The sequence below is a fragment of the Zootoca vivipara genome, chromosome 14 (assembly GCF_965207765.1).
Source record: "Zootoca vivipara chromosome 14, rZooViv2.hap1.1, whole genome shotgun sequence".
Classification (NCBI taxonomy): domain Eukaryota; kingdom Metazoa; phylum Chordata; class Lepidosauria; order Squamata; family Lacertidae; genus Zootoca; species Zootoca vivipara.
Window position 1 is genome coordinate 40,836,984 of NC_142597.1, and position 17,002 is coordinate 40,853,985.

General features: G+C 47.1%; 1 protein-coding gene across 5 annotated transcripts in view; it reads right to left on the reverse strand.

Annotated features, from left to right (window-relative positions):
• USP32 (ubiquitin specific peptidase 32) overlaps window positions 1-11,555 on the reverse strand; it is a 149,408-nt gene extending 137,853 nt beyond the window's left edge. For all 5 annotated transcript variants that reach the window (XM_088658062.1, XM_035140036.3, XM_035140035.3 and 2 more), the window contains exon 1: window positions 11,394-11,555. In XM_088658062.1, the coding sequence (XP_088514188.1) occupies window positions 11,394-11,451 (58 nt within the window). In that variant the 5' untranslated portion in view covers window positions 11,452-11,555. The remainder of the gene's footprint in view (window positions 1-11,393) is intronic.
• Between the last annotated feature and the right edge of the window lie 5,447 nt (window positions 11,556-17,002).

Below are 17,002 nucleotides of genomic sequence, written 5' to 3' on the forward strand. Positions count from 1 at the left end.
CTGCCCAAACAGGTTATCACCACAACCAGGGCAATTTACAGCTTGGGTGACTTCCCAGCCCAGAGGCAAATTGCAAGAGCCACTGAACTTGCCCTTTACTCTGAGGTCTGTCTTTATTTATTTTCTCTTCTTGGCCATCACATATCTTCAGCAATCACAAGTGGTGGAGAACTAACAGGATTAATGCAGAGAACTCTGGAAAGGTATGCTGTGTTGCAAATAGGCAATGGCAGAGCAAAGCCGTGCTTTATTGGAAACTTCAAGGCTGAAACAAGAACAGCAAGGTCCAAGACTGGATCTAAAAATTGGAAGGGGCACAACAGCTGTGAGCAAAGCAACATCAGTCCCTGAAGCCCCCTGGACTGGCTGAGCCACAGATAAACACTAGGAGCCTGTCACTGCGGGCAACAACCAAATGCCACTCTGCTTGCTAGATTTCAGGGACAGATTTCAGGCCACTAAGCTCAATGGCTCTGAAATAGCAGGTCTAGATTTGGGTATAGATTTTGCTGACCCAGCCTAGCCCCAACAGCTTCTTCCAGTTAACCTCCTGGGTTAATCACCTGCACCAAGCAGGTGCTTGCTCATTCCACCCCACAATGAGAAACACAAGATTCATGTCCATCTGGAATGAATGACAAGCAGGTTTGGCAAGGAACTCCAGCCTAAAGTAACAATGGCTGTGTTTGAACACAAGACTAAACTATGGCTTAGCACTACAAAACAAGTCTGCATCCTCTCAGCTGAACCTCTCCCCTCCACACAGCCCAGGGGAAGACTTCAGCAGCTTTTTATCTTCAGTTTTAACAAACCACAGATTCCCATTTTGTCCAAACTGGGGGTTGTGGTTTAACTTTCAGAACAAGCCAAGTTCAAACTGCAGCTTATGAAGTCAGCTTGTTTAAAGTACCATAGTTAGTGTTAAAAGCAATCCCGAGCTCAGACAATACTGAAAGCCATGGTTAAGTAAGAGTAAAAGCTTCTGAGTTCCTAGCTGTATGGGGGGGGGGGGAGAGATGGGTGAAAGGACCATGTGAGCCAAGGAGGAATCTAGGCTTGTGCACTAGAACCCAAGCAGTGAAACAACTACACAGCACTGGAAGCATTGTGAGAAACTAACCTTTAGAAAATATGAATATGCTTTAACTGTACCGGCTTTAATTGCACATATATTATTAAGCCAAGATTTCTTCCATAATAAGCCAAGACTCCAGGACAAATGTGACATTTCTAGAAGACTACAGTGAACTGCTCAGCTAATTTAATTACAGAGTCAGCAATGCACTCATCGGAGCTCTCCTCCCAACACAAAAAAACCAGTATGCATGAGTTGAAGCCAGAGACTCACAAACCAAGAATCTATCCTGGGCCACAAGTCCAGTGGTTTGAAAATATTAGAACCTGATTACCTCAGAAGTGGCCGGCAGTATGCTCTTTATTGATGGGTTGCAGCCATTAACGGCTTCCTGCTAGATTTCCAGAGGGGCCCATGTACTTGCTTATCCCACATCTCATTCACCTCATGAAGAGTTCTGGAGTACCTGAAAGCTTGCACACACACCCCTTGCATTTGGCGTTTGGCCTAATGAAGTACCGGGTATTTGCCCTGATGGTTAGGGTCATTTCTTAATTCTCCCCAGCCTTAAAATGGCAGATCATTCTTGTGTTCTCCCACCCTCACCATGTGTCCCTGTTCCTTTGAATTAGTATGACACTAAAGCCTGGTTATGATGTGTTTATTTACCACCATTTTTAAAAAACATTCTCAACAGAGTTGGTTTTTGTGGTAAGAACTTGTGGTCTCTTCCAATTCTATGATTCTAAGTAGTAAGGCATTAATTAGCTCTCTTTGCCAGGAGTCTAGTTACAGGTAGGTAGCCGTGTTGGTCTGCCGTAGTCGAAACAAAATAAAAAAATTCCTTTCAGTAGCACCTTAGAGACCAACTAAGTTTATCATTGGTATGAGCTTTTGTATGCATGCACACTTCAGTGTATCTTCAGTGTATCTGAAGAGGTGTGCATGCACACGAAAGTTCATATCCATGACAAACTTAGTTGGTCTCTAAGGTACTACTGGAGGGGATGCGGGTGGCGCTGTGGGTTAAACCACAGAGCCTAGGGCTTGCCGATCAGAAGGTTGGCAGTTCGAATCCCTGCGACGGGGTGAGCTCCCGTTGCTCGGTCACAGCATGTCAAAATGCAAGTAGATAAATGGGTACTGCTACAGCGGGAAGGTAAACGGCATTTCTGTGTGCTGCTCTGGTTCGCCAGAGGCGGCTTTGTCATGCTGGCCACATGACCTGGAAGCTGTATGCTGGCTCCCTTGGCCAATAACGCGAGATGAGCGCCACAACCCCAGAGTCAGTCACAACTGGACCTAATGGTCAGGGTCCCTTTACCTTTAAGGTGCTACTGAAGATTGCAAGAGGACTCTGTATCTGAAGGCACCTGTAGCAGTCATTAGTTGGGGGCTACTGCAAGTGTAGGGGGGGCTTCAATACAATTTGTGTCTACCATTTTTAAAGACTTACTGGAATCAATGAACCTTCAAGGCACATCTGAAAGCCTGCAGTGAAGTGGCATTTTGTAGTTATGCAGGAAGGGAGTTCCACAACCAAGGAAAATATGATATACATATTTGAGCAAGTCACAGCGGAATGCAGCTTATCAATTGCCATGTTTCAGAGTAAGAATGGCCCACTCAATATTTACACATGGAAAAAAGGGAGCTGCTGGCACTCACAATTTAAGAATATTAAGATATGCTCTGAGGTGTATCAACTGCCAAATTTGGCGCGCGCACACACACAAGCAGTCAGTCAGTCAGTTTCTTTCTTTCTTTCTTTCTTTCTCTCTCTCTTTCTCTCCTTCACACACACACATATCCCTAGTGTTTTTCATCGCCTGGACAACACGAGACTTTTTGAAAAGGCCTTTGGAGTGGCCAGCTGCCAATTAGGAACATAGGAAACTGCCAGACACCAAGTCCATCTAGCTCAGTAATGTCCAGATTAACTGGCAGTGGCTCCCCTTGATTTCTGACAGGGGATACACTCAGCTCTACCTGGAGATCCTGGAGATTTAACTAGGGACCTTCTGTATCCTTCAGCTGATGCTGCCATAATGGAGTTCTCCTACTACTATTGCCACTTCTTTTTATTTGCTTCTGTATTATTTCTTCCTTAAGTGTATTTTTAACAGGTAGGTAGCCGTGTTGGTCTGCCGTCGAAACAAAATAAAAATAAAATAGAAAAATTACTTCCAGTAGCACCATAGAGACCAACTAAGTTTGTCATTGGTATGAGCTTTCATGTGCATGCACACTTCTTCAGATACACGAAAGCTCATACCAATGACAAATGTAGTTGGTCTCTAAGGTGCTACTGGAAGGAATTTTTCTATTTTAATTTTATTTTGTCTTTTTAACAGTTTTCACTCACTATCCTGTGCATTCAACCTTTGAAAATACATTTTCAATAAATAAATAAAAAACACCGTAAGACACCAAACTTTCACAAAGCTTTCCTACTCGGCTGAGGATCCTCACCCACTGTAGGCAAACGAGCAAAAGGTGATTTACGTGCATGCTCTAAAGAACCACAAAAAGTTTTACTTTTGATCAGTAAGAGTGTTGTTCTCAAGTAAGGAAGCTGCAACGGGTAATCCTTCACACAGAAGCTGTCCACATGTGTACACACAAGTTTTATTTTGGTGCAGCTTAGACTCCCCTGCCGTCTGCTACTGCCTACAGAGTTGTCACAGGGGTGAGTGCAGCCCAGCAGAGGGAAATGTTTTGTTTGCTGCACTGTTTTTATACACACACAAACACAGAATGATTCACTGACGAAGTAAACAGGCAAGTTGTTTAGCCAGCCCTGTACCTGCAAAAACGCAACCAAGCAGAGCTTCTTGAGAAAGACAGCATGAAAGAACACAACTTTGGTTGTAAACACTACTGCCCACAGAGGAGTGAATGCAGAGATCTGACTGACTTTGCAAACTGAAGACTTGAGATGAAACTACACTGTGCGGGGGTGTCATGCTGAACTATGGTTTACTACATCTTCCCCAAGCAGCTCCCATTGTGTTTAGTATCTGGAGGGCACTAAGTTGAAGGAAGGCTGTCTTATCATGACAACAACGAAACTAATCTTCTTCTGAGTTTATGGGCCCCGCCCTCCCCCATTCCATGCACAGTCACGAATCAGGAAGTTTTCACTTCCAATTTCAGTTTACTACAGTGTAGCACAACTTGGTGCCTTCCAGATGTTTTACACTAAAATTCCCATCAGCCCCTACCACCAGCGATGCTAACCGAAACTGATGGGAGCTGTAATCCCACCACATCTGGAGGGCACTAGATTGGAGAAGATTGGTGTATTGCTTTGTCTGAACCCTAAACTGTAGCTATCTTAACAATAGTTTGCTGAAACACACTAGCTTCATAAACCATGGTTTGAAATTGGCTTGTCATACAAACCACAGTGAACATTAACAACACTCCGATGCATTCAAATAACACAGCAAGCTCGGGATAATCAAAAACAGAAGCAATAGAAGCAAACCCTTCTGAACTACTCCTCACAGCCACACTAGGAGGGAAAAATACATGAGTCCAAGAGCAGAAGAAGCTGTGGTTTATTGTGATGGGAACAAGCCTATCATGACACCCAAATGAAATATGATTTTTTAAATAAAAGGCCAATGTTTCCATCTGAGCGGTCAAAAGATGCAAATTCAACTTTACAAATAAATTGGCATAAATTATCAACCCACAAGATGTTTAATCTATTTCCCCACAAGCCACTATGAGGGTCACTGGTGTCCTAAGAAGGAAACAACAGAGCCAACTTTTGCACCTTTTCCTGCCTGGTTGCATAGATGCTGTCTTAGCTACACGCCACCACAACCCCAGGAGATTAGCTGTTTACATGATTGGCCAAATTAGTATTTTCCCCTCTTCTTTGCCTCCCTCCTGCACAGTCTTCACCTCAAAAACTAAACATGATAACTTTGTGCAGTCTTTGTTCCCCTTTTCAAACTATCAAGAGATAAGCTTCGCAAAAGAAATGCAACAAGATTTCAACATGTAAAAGCACCCATTTGAAATTCAACCCAATTCCTCCAGTGACGACTTCCTATTACAGAACATTGTGCAAACTGCAAGTCATATTTTCTGTTTGGGAAACGGATCTCTGAGAAAATTTAAGTAACAATTGCTTTAAAAACTACTTGTTACACCAAAACTGCAAGTATGTTTGAAGTAAAACTGGCATGCATGTATAACCTGTGTTACGAATGGTTTTATGGAAGCTTGAAAACAATGGAAATACCAGCAATTGACCAACCGCTATATTAAACCCTGGCCTTGGACTCTTAGGGTCATAGTGCACATTAGGCAGCAGGAAATGCAACTTTGCCACTTAGCAGGAAGCTCCATCCCATCATCACCTCCTGAAAAAAATTACGGTACTGTATATTCCTGCGTATAAGACTACTTTTTAACCCAGGAAATCTTCTCAAAAGTCAGGGGTCGTCTTATACGCTGGGTCGTATTTCTTATACGGCGAGTATATCCCAAACTCTATATTTTAACTGGAAAAGTTGGGGGTCGTCTTATACGCCCAGTCGCCTTATATGCCAGAATATACGAATATGTGAGTGCATATTTTGCATTTTTTATATATTTTTCTATATTTCTTTTTAATGTATGAAGTAGCTTCCATGTATCCTGTCTAAAGGTGTCTAAATGAGTCTCTAGCTGAGGTATGGGAAAACTGTGGTCCTTCAGAAGTTGCTGGACTAATACTCCCACTATCCCTGGTTGCTGGCTATGCTGGTTGGGGCTGATGCAAGTCCAGCAACATTTGGAGAACTGCAACTTAACACACAGCCCTGATTCCATCTCACTGAAACAGCCACCAGTGCAGTGAGAGGCAAATATTTATTCCCCAAACCTCCGTCCTTTAGTACAAGACCGAGAAAAGGCTAAGAGATGAGTTGTAGCTTATGATGACAGCTGCAGTGGGTGAGGATCCTCAACCGAGCAGTAAAGCTTTGTGGAAGGCAGTGACCACCAATTAAGACATCCAGGTCTGCACCCATCTTGGCGTCACGGTAATTGCATCCCCCCCAAAGCAGCACGTAGTCAGCACAACCCCAGGCACAGCGGTAAAGTAAATAGCAGGTGTGTGATATGTATGCAAGAGAGCAGAGCAGTGATAAGGAAATGATGCAGCTCCTCTCAGGTATGGAAGCAGGAGCTTCTGGATCTGTTGGAAGGAGGGAAGATGTGACAGACTGATATCATGGGAAACAAGTAAAACCAGTGGCCAAAAGGGCTGCAAAGGAACTGGGGAGTGGGGGCTCTTTTTTTGCAGTGTTAGCAGCGGTCTACAAACACCCTCCTCACTTTGTAACACAACTGATTTCACCAGTGAAAGTGAGAGGAAAGTGTAAAGGAGGATAAGGGGGGAAACCACAGGTGTTTAAGCAAATGAATGATGCAAAAGCCCCAAAGGATGCAATGACCCAGAGATCCGAAGCCAGCTACTGATCCCACCCCCTTCCCCAAGTGTACTGCCCTCCTGGTACTTCCTAGAAAGCTCAAGGTACAGTCCAAGGCACAAGCGTCATTGCTGTGTCTCAGGTCCTCCATAGCGGTGCCACGAATGCAAAGGCACTTCGTGCCACTTTGCCCTGACAGACACTAACAGCTTCACAGGGAGAGGGAGGGAGAGTGAGATGAACACTGCTGGATCCCTCCCTTCCTGCCTTCCCTATGCGCAAAGGGCATTTGCAACCCAGACTCCTCTCTCCTCCACCATCCCCCTCTCACCATTCTTCTGGACAGCTCTGAAGGATATTCCTCCCTCCCCAGACACATTTAAGTACTCCATCTCTCCCTGGCCAATATCCCTCTGTCACTTATCTCCTCCCCCCCCCCCGCACATGCACTCTGAAAAATAAACAGCATCCCTCATCCCACACCAAGTAATGCCCACACTCTGCTTAACCCTTCTACCTGTATGTCTTGCATCCCTCACATACTTACACAACCTCACCTTCCACCACCTGTTTTACAAGCCTCTTCGGCCTGTTTCCTCCTGCTCTTCCTGTCGCCCCTTCAAGCCAGGATTTGTGTTTTCTAGCTCCAGTATGACCTCCCCCTTCCCACAGAACTTCAGTTATGACTGCCTGAGGTTTGCCAGCCATCAACCTTCCTGCTGCCTCAGAGCCAAGGCCTCAACGTCACAGACTTCCCTGCCAGTACCTTCTAGGCACCTTCACTACCTAGCCTCATTTCCGTTCCATTAGGCCTCAGTCCCAATTCTCCAAAAGTAACACCGTGGCAAGCTGAAACTTCTGTGCCTATCCATCCTTTGCCACAGCTTCCCAACACTGGCTTTCTTCCTGCTACTACCAACCCAGCTATTCATCCTGGGCCTGCAATGTTTATGGTTTCCAACTCAACACTCTCACCCAACATTCTCACAGCTCCCCAGCTCTGGAGCTCCCTCCCTGCAGTGATCAAGCAGTCTCCTACATCAGAGGTTTATAACCCTTTTGAGACCATGGCTCCTTTAACCCTTCTTTCTGTGGCACTCCTGCGGTGCTCAGAAGCCCAGTTATATCACCCCTTGCTTGCAGAGCTGACAGCTTTTCACCCTTTTTTGAACACCCTCCCTTGTGGAGTGTTCCATTAGCCTCCTCTCCCCTCTCCTTGGGAGTTTCCGGGCAGCTGCTGCAGCCCCTGGTCTCTGAGCTGCCCCCCCCCCACCCCAAAGAGAGGTGCCTCCCAGAGGCACCATTCGCCTGTGGAGCTTATAGCCAGGGCTGCTGCATTCAAGGCACCCCAGGGTGCCACAGCACACTGGGTGAAAACCACTGTCCTACGTGAATCTCATTCAGGAGACAACAAATTTTTGTTTGCCTTTGGAACAAAGCAGTGGGGGCTCTGTTGGTTTAACGGTATTGCTGACCATGTTATAACTGTAGCGTATTTTATGTTAGTTTGGATTGCAACTTTAATATTGGTTTTAGAAGGCTGCATTTTTGTAATTGTTGCTAGCTGTCCTGTGCTCCTGTGTGAGGAACAAGAAGGTACAAAAAAAAACCCAAAATTGTTGTTCTTATAATTATTGCCATGCAACCACTTAACTCTCAAGCCACAACCAGACATATTGTCATAGTTCCTAAAGCCAGGGGGTGGGGAACTTGTTGCCCTCCTTTTTTTTTATTCCCAGAAAGAGAAGGATACAGGTGAAAGCCACTTCAGAACCTACTCCAGATGAACTTCCCACCATACACAAACATATCTATGCTGACCTACCAACAGCTGCCCGTCGGGAAGGATCCTGATGACTTTTTAATATACTGATATTGTTTATTGCAGTTCTTTTCAGTGTCATTTAATGTACACTGCCTTGGAGGATTTGTTGTCCTGAGAGGCAGGTTATTAATAAATGTGATAAAGAAACTCCCATCAGCCTCAGTCAGCATGATCAATGGTGAGGGAAGATGAGAGTTGGAATCCAACATTTGGAGAGCCACAGGTTTCCCACCCCCTGCTTCAACTTCACTCACAAGTCAGTTATCTCCACTCAGCCTCATTCTCTGTTCTCACCAATGCTTGCATTTTGGGGTGTGTGCAGAATGTAGGGACCTCTTGATGAAATCCCCAGATGAGCCCCCTATCTCCTCCTAGCTTTAACCAAATTGTAAGTCCCTCATAAAAGTGTGGTTACATCAAAAAGAGTGTGGGTACAACAAAAAGGAAGAGGACTCTGCCGCCTCTGCCTTTCATCCAGGAATTCAAGCAGTGAGCCTCATTCTCTTCCTCCAGAGCCACCTGTGCCTCCTACCTACAACCGTCAGTTGTCATAAAATCTACCTGACTCTTCATGAAACCTGACCCCCAGCTCACCATTATAGCAATATTTCACTCCCTGACACCATTCTCTCTTCTGCATCTTTACTGTCATACCAGTGCCATACCTCTGGGAAATCTGAGGCAAACCCACTCACCCAGCCTCATAAGGCCATTCAATTCTCCTCCTCCATTCCATGACAAACACTAATAATAATTAGTATGCATAAAACGCTTCCAAACATCCAGATAATTAAAAATATATAATCTTAGTAATCCTATGAAAAGCAGATCCCACTCCCCAAAAGCCTTTTGGCAACCTTAACCTGACTTATACCCCCCCACACCTACATTCAGCACGCACCTCAAATGCACTACCATGCGAGTCTGATCCATATGCTCCACATAGCCTCATAATCCCTGCTGCAAAGAGCATGCATGGAAAATGCTCCCAACCCCCAGCAGACATATATTAACTCTAAGACCACCTATATCCAAACCTCACTGCTGCATTCACCCCATAAGCAAATTCAATAAAATTCAATAAATTCAATTTTAAAAATTGAATGGTTCACTGTGAGCCACCTTGAAAATGGTAGTGGAAAGGCAGGATATAACTACTTTTAACAAATGAAATGTATCTCTCTCCAGTGTCTCTGTCCACACTCCTCTTGCCCATCAGCCTTACCCCACAAGGCTTCACTTAACATTAAGAAACTACTGTATCCCCTAGAGATTCTGAGAACTAAGCAACTACTGTCCAGTTGCCAACCTCCATTTGGGGGGCAAGGTTATTAAGCAGGTGGTCACTGACGAGATCTAGGAGCTCTTGGAGGAGACTGATTTTCTGGATCCATTTCAATCAGGGTTCCAGTCTGGTTTTGGCACAGACTGGATATGGCTGCCTCATATGATGACCCCAGTCAGTGGGAGGGACAGGGGTAATAGATGTTTGTTAATCCTCCTCTGACCACTGTATCCTCCTGGAGAGGCTATCCAAATTGGGGGGTGAGCAGGACTGCTTTACAGTGGTTCTGGCCCTACTTCGATGGGTGTTTCCAGAGGATGATACTTGGGGACTGCTCTTTGGCCCCATGAAACCTTCAATGTGGGTTCCTCAGGGTTCAATTTATCACCTAGGCTGTTTTAACATCTACATGAAACTGCTTTAGTGGGGCTCATATGGAGTTTTGGCGTACGCTGTCAGCAATATTGAAGAGGTAAAGGAGAAATAGAGCTGTCTGTCAAGTGTGGCAGTGGATGTGTCTTGCCTCTGTAATGGACTCGAGGAGAGCCAGCAAGCTCAATCCAAATAAGACTTGAGGCATTGTTAGTGAGTGGTTCCCTAAATCAAATGAACAGGAGACTGTGTGCTCTTAAGGGGATTACACTCCCACTGAAGGAGCAGGTATGCAGCTTGTGGGTACTCCTGGACCCATTGCTGTTGCTTGAGGCCCAAGTAGCATAGAGTGCCTTCCATCAGCTTTGGCTGGTGGCCCAGCTGCACCCCTTTCTGGAGAGGAAGGGGACCTGTTATTATGATTATTTTCTTTGATTGTTTTATGGTTGTTTTTGTTTTGCACTGTAAATTATGTTTTTTTAAATGTTGTACACCACTCTGGGATCTTCGGATAAATAAATTGAATAAATTAGATAATAAATAAACTGCCGCTGCCACAAACCGAAAGCATACCATGCCCACCGCTTTCTTTCCTAGTAAGACAGTCTTAACCCGCAACCTACTACCCTTAAAGCCCCCTCCTCCACCACCTTGCAAACTCCTCCTTAGCCCCTTCTGTGCCCCATACCCCACATACTCCTCATTCCTCTCCCTTCAACACCCCACTTGACCCCTGCAACTCTTGACCTAAACCACCCTCCCATAGGGAGCTTGCCATTCCTACGCACACAGGCCTCAGATGTCTACCCTCAACATCCCTCCGCCTCCTCCTACCGGTACTCAAAAGATACAATGAAGGAAGTCCTCTCCTCTGTTAGCATAGCCCCTCATTACCGTGCCCACCCCAAGGGCACATAATTAGCATGCACCTTAGGACCCACGCCCTCCCACACTCCCATGTCCTCCGACATCTGCATATCATTAGCGCACTCCCTGCCCGCCCAATGCCCTCTCACCTTATTACCGTGCCTGCCTACACCTGCATATCGTTAGCGACCCCCTTTCACTGTCATGCCCACTTAACACTGTCACACCGTTATTAGATTTACTACCATCCTTTCACTGGGAGGTCCCAGGGCAACATAAAAAGAGCATTAATTAAAAAATAAAAACAAAACCACTTGACAACAGAACCAACACGCTCCCACACGCCTCAATTACATGTCATTAACACCCCCTTGGTCAACTTCAAATGTCCCACCCACCCAAAAAAGCTCTCTCTCACACACCCCTCAGAGGGAGCCCCGCTATTCCCCCTCCGACCCAAAAGCGCCCCCTCCGACCCAAACTCCCCCCCGACCTCATTAGCATATCCCAAGACGCCTCGCCCTCCCCAGCACTCACCCCTCCGCAGGGCCTCGTCGTAGGTGAGGAAGCCGATGCGGGACTCCTTGTTGCCCATCGCGTCTCCCTCAGTCCATGGCGGGCGCTGCCTCCGCCGCACTCACCGGCCGGGGCCTCTCCCGGGGCTTCGTCCTGGCGCCGCCCAGAGTCTGCCCGCTCCCTCCCTCCCTCCCTCCCCGACCCCGAGCCTCGCGCAGGCTGCCGCCGCCCTCGCGCTCCCTCCGGCCTCGCGACTAGCAGCGCCGACGACGACACCGCCGCCACCGCCGACTCCTCAGGAGGCTGCTCGCCTCAGCTGCCGCCGCCGCCGCCGAATCCATGCCGAATCACGTGACGTCGCCAATTAACTGACTCCGCCCCCGCCAACCCCCACTCGCCGTTCAAAACATCGCCCCGCCTCCTCCCCCGCGCGTGATGACGAAGGGTGGAAAGGGGCGGGGCGGTGACGATGGGGCTGGGCGCGTCCCTAGAGATCGAGCCAAACAAAAGGGAGGAGAGGAGGAGGAAAGGGGATCCTGCTGCGCAGCGCTCACTTCCGGTAGCTGTTTGAAGGGAGCGGGTGGAAAGCGGTCGTAAGGTCGGGTCGGGATCAGACGAGGAGAGTCACGGAGGATCAGGCCCGGGTGCAAATCCCCAAATGCATCCCCAGGCAGGGCGGGGAGGGAACCTTCGCTACTGCCAGCCAGTGCAGGCGACGCTGAGCTAGGCGGGCCAGTGGGCAGCATCTTGCGCTCCCAGTCCGGCACCCAAGTTCTCATAGTGGCCGAAAGAGGCGCCCCAAGGGTTGGCATATTTTTAAAGGCACCCACCGCCTCAGAGCGTGGAGGCGGAGCAGGGCCACAGTGGCTGAACCTTTGAGACCCGCGCGCTGGTTTTAACCACTGTACAGTATATATTCTCCGAGCAACGCCAGGTGCAAGGCACATAATGCGTGGGTCGTTGCGCATATTGATAAGCGTAAAGGCAGATAAGAACGCAAGGGGCGGCCAAGGATAATCTTCTCCAGCATCCTTCTCTTACAGTGGCCTTCTCTTACAGTGGCCGACCAGATGCCCTCTGGCTTCACTGAAGACTGATTGGTCCCGTAGTAGCGCCAGACTACTTGGAGAAACCTGACCTATTGCGTGGCACCGAGTTCCCTCCCGCTTTTAATTGGGAACCGGAAGTGTCTATTCACTGCAGCTTTACGCCGTCCACGATCCCCTTTGGGACCAACGTTAACTTCTGCCATCTCTGGCGCGTCGCGTGACGGAGGAGGCGGAGCAGGGTCCTGTGTTGTGGTTGGATCCCAGCGGGAGTGCCCATAGATATAGCAAACGCGTTTAGTGACACTGTCATTTGTGTGCGCCTTCCCTCAGTGACGGGGCGGACCTGTTTTCCTCTCACGTTTCAATTCAAAGCTCAGGTTCCACCACAGAGATACCTAGCCTTAGAACGGCACAACTGTGGACCCCGTATGAATAGTAGCCGCTTGTTAAACAGGAAGTGTGCATGATGACGGTCTTGACTTTTTGTCTGTATGGCATGCCTATGCAAACAGCGTATGGCAACTTTAATTAGGGGTGGCGGCCATCTTGGGGCGGGGAAGGAACGCTGTCAATCTGAGCCACAGAGATACAAAAATGTTAGACGCGCACGTTTCTCTCAAACGCCTATTGAAAGTGGAGATGAGATTTGGCACTGTCAAATGGGCCTAAACCAGTGATGGGCAACCTTTTGAGCTTGGTGTGTCAAAATTTGCCAAAAAACCGAGCATAACTCGGGTGGTGTGTCACTTCGAGAAAAAAAAAACATAATTTTGCGATATTTATAGTTTAAATAACAAAAATGTATAATTGTAATATACAGTAATACCTCGGGTTACGAACGCGATCCGTTCCGGATCGCAGTTCGTAACCCGAATAGTTCGCAAACCGAGCGCTATGGGCGCCACCATTTTGCGCATGCGCAAAGTGCGATTTTCGCGATTTTCGCGCTTTGCGCATGCGCAAATCGCGCGATCGCGCGCGCGCGACTTATGCGCACGCGCGCCGAAAACACTTCCGGGTTTGCGCAGTTCGTAACCCGAACTGTTCGCAAACCGAGGTGTTCGTAACCCGAGGTACGACTGTATACAGTAACTGTATTTAATAAACCAAAAACTAATTATTTAACCAAACCAAACCAAAAAACCCTTATCACAAAGTGCCCAGAGTTGTTGAGCTTTTTGGGGGGAGCTGCTGACCAAAGTTTTGGAGGCTTTTTTGGGGGGGGGATGCCCCAAAGCTGCTGCACTTTTTGGGGTGGAAAGAGAACAGAAATAAATGACGAATAATACCTTCGCTGGAACTAACACGCAGCACCAACATAGTCTGCCAAAGCGCCAGAAAAAAACAGCACAGAAAGGGTTAAAAAACCAATCTCTGGCTACCAGCAACAACAACAACAAAAAGGATCTGGGTTTTAACAGCAGAGACAAGCTGTAGCGTGAGGAGCAGCAGGAGAACAAATGGGAAAAAACAACAACAACAGTGTGAATGGGTCGATGGGGCACGTGCCAGCAGTGAGGGCTCTGCGTGTCATGTCTGACACGCGTGTCATAGGTTCGCCATCACTGGCCTAAACCCTACACAACCTATGCTGAGTAGTTTTAGATTAGGGCTGGAGACACCCATTTCCAAATCCTCACTCAGCCATGAAGCTGATTTGGTAGCCTTGAGCCAGTCAGTTTTTCACAAACCAAACTACCTTGCAGGGTTGTTGTGCGGATAAAACCGGGATAATTGAAACTATGTGCCCCACCTGTGCTCTTTGGAGGAAAGGCAGGCTCTAAATGTAATACGTAAATTCTGTGGGATTTGGGACACGTGTCACACAGCTTCCAGTTGTTGTTTTTCATATAAAAACATAATGCAATCCTCGCTGGATCGAGCCAGGAGCGCATTTAGCCCAGCATCCAAATACTTCATATCACTTTGAGTTGCCGTGGCAAAAAAGCAGCTAATTAAATGATCATGTCTGTGGAACAATGAACCCAAGTAAAAGTAACACTCACTGTTACAAACTCAGGGTCACACATACTTTCAGGCAGAACAAAAAACTGGAGATAGCTGAAAAAAATTAGACCAACCCAAATTGTAGCTAGTGGGATCATGAGGCAGACAGACAGCCCCTCATGCCCTTAAAATTATGCTTGTTTTCAAATGGGTATAAAAACCTCAGAGCCCTTTGTGGTCCAGTTCCTTTCTTGCTAGCTTCCCAATACCTCTATACTCAAGTATGGAATAAACTGGAAATTCTTGATCAGGTAACCGTTTACTTTTTCTGTGCCTCCCTCCTGGGCTCTGGCCTCACAAAAGGGCTGCAGTCAGTGCTCCAACCTCTGGTAGGAAATTTCCCGCAGCAATGATAATGATCGTAATCTGCAGCGGCCTGCCAGATGCCCCAATGTTCATATACAGTGTTTGAACTTCCTTTCCCCTCCTCCCTCCCACTGGCTTTTTCCTTGAGCGTCATGTCCTTTTAAACTATAAGCCTGAGGGTAGGGAACAGATTACGAACAATATTTGCAAGCCATTCTGGATGCGGCATAAATGTTGTGATGGGTGGGCCTCCCCAATAAATTCCAGTACCCCAGGAGCACAACTGAAAGTTAATGTTAGATGTTAACCCATTCTCATGTGGACAGCTATTGAGATACAGTGTTTACACTATCGGTTTACAAACACAATTGGTTCCGGAAGTCTGTACTTAACCTGAAGCGTACTTAACCTGAAGCAAACTTTCCCATTGAAAGTAATTGAAAGTGTGGATTAATCCGTTCCAGACAGGTCCGCGGAGTACTTAAACTGAAAGTACTCAAACCGAGGCATACTTAAACCAAGGTATGACTGTAATCATAAAACAGGTGCCCCCGACACCAGCTGTTCTGGGGGGCAGGGGGCAGGCAAGAGAGCTCTCCAGACAAAGGGCCACTGGTCAAATTACACATGATCAGGTTGACCACGGCACTTTCTCATGTTCCGCTCTGTTGTGTATGATCTCTGGAGTTGACTCTTCGTTTGCTGAGAGCCAGCTTTAGCTTTGCACACTCTGGTGTGGACACGCAGCTGATTTTCTCACACCCCAACTTCCTTGATGTGACTGGGCCTTTTCTGAAAGAGGAACAGGTTGATAGCCGCCTCCTGAGGCTCCTCTGTCAATCTGCACACATCTCTGGAAAGTTGTGGATCGAAATGAAGAAAGGAAAATGCCTGCGTTCCAAAATCTTGCCCCAGGAACACACCTTTCCCCTTTGCCCTTTATTTGCATGGTTTGTTTTTGGAACACAGACTCCTTCCCACACAGGGCTCTTTCTCGTTTGTTTTGTTTTCCTCCTGAGGCACGCAATGGAAAGCTGCCTGATAAGACGGAGCGGGGTGCTTCACTTTTGAGGAAACATTTTCACTCCAAAAGAGATAAGATTAAGGAGTAAAGTGACAAAGGGTAGCTACTTCCAGGGAAAACAGTACAGTATTTGGAGAAGTTCTCTGTGTTTTTAATGCATCTTCAGTCATTGGGCAACACCATTCTTATTCTGCATTCATTGTGGTTTTGGGGGCAGTTATACATAATCCCACTTTTGATACTGTTTGTGCCTGCAGAAGTTTGTTTACTTATTGCATTTATATCCCAACTTTTCCTCCAAGGAGTTCAAGGTGTTGTATCTGGTTCCCCCCAGATACACTTTTGTAGTGTTACAGGGCAAGGGTGCCCTTCCAGATAGCAGTCCACAATAACATCGCAGAACTAATACAGCGGAACGAGGTGTGGACAGTCCAGTATAAATCCGCCTTGAATGCATCAATGCATCAATGACAGTACAGAATACACCCGCGAAATGAACAACAACAAAAAAAAACCAAACAAAAGCAGTCTGGAGGGACCGCAGAGAGCTATTTCACAGCAATTTTGGATCATTCTGGAGGAAGCTCTACATGCAAACCAGCTACAAGCAGAGTTCATCAAAGACAGATCCCCAGTGGTGGAAGACATCAGGGAGGAACTAAAGACATAAGTGGCCTTATAATGCAGTGAGGAGAAGCAATATCCTCGGTGCTACGCTAGTGATATCACAAAGGGTCGTGGCTCAGTGGTAGAGAACAGTCTTTGCATGCAAAAGATCCTGGGTTCATTCCTCAGGATGGAGAACCCATGGATCTGTCGATGTTCCTGGACTACCACTCCCATCCCAGGCCATGAAGGTAAGGGGCTGGTGGGAGCTGACCTTCAACAGCATCTGGAGGGCTGCAGGTCCCCCGTTCCTGCTTTAGCTAAAATGATCACTGCTGGTTGTAGATGGTCCAGCAATCAGACCTGCTATTATGCTCAATGGTATCTGTTTGCCATGAAAGAAATTGGCTCTGGCGAAGACTTATGTGTTCACAAACTAAATTGTGCCAAACTAAAGCAGGCTCTCACCAGGTTCAGAATCTGCCAACAGCCATAAATCCTGGCTTCCTCAACCTCAGCCCTCCAGATGTTTTGAGACTACAATTCCCATCATCCCTGACCACTGGTCCTGCTAGCTAGGGATCATGGGAGTTGTGGGCCAAAAACATCTGGAGGGCCGAGATTGAGGAAGCCTGCAT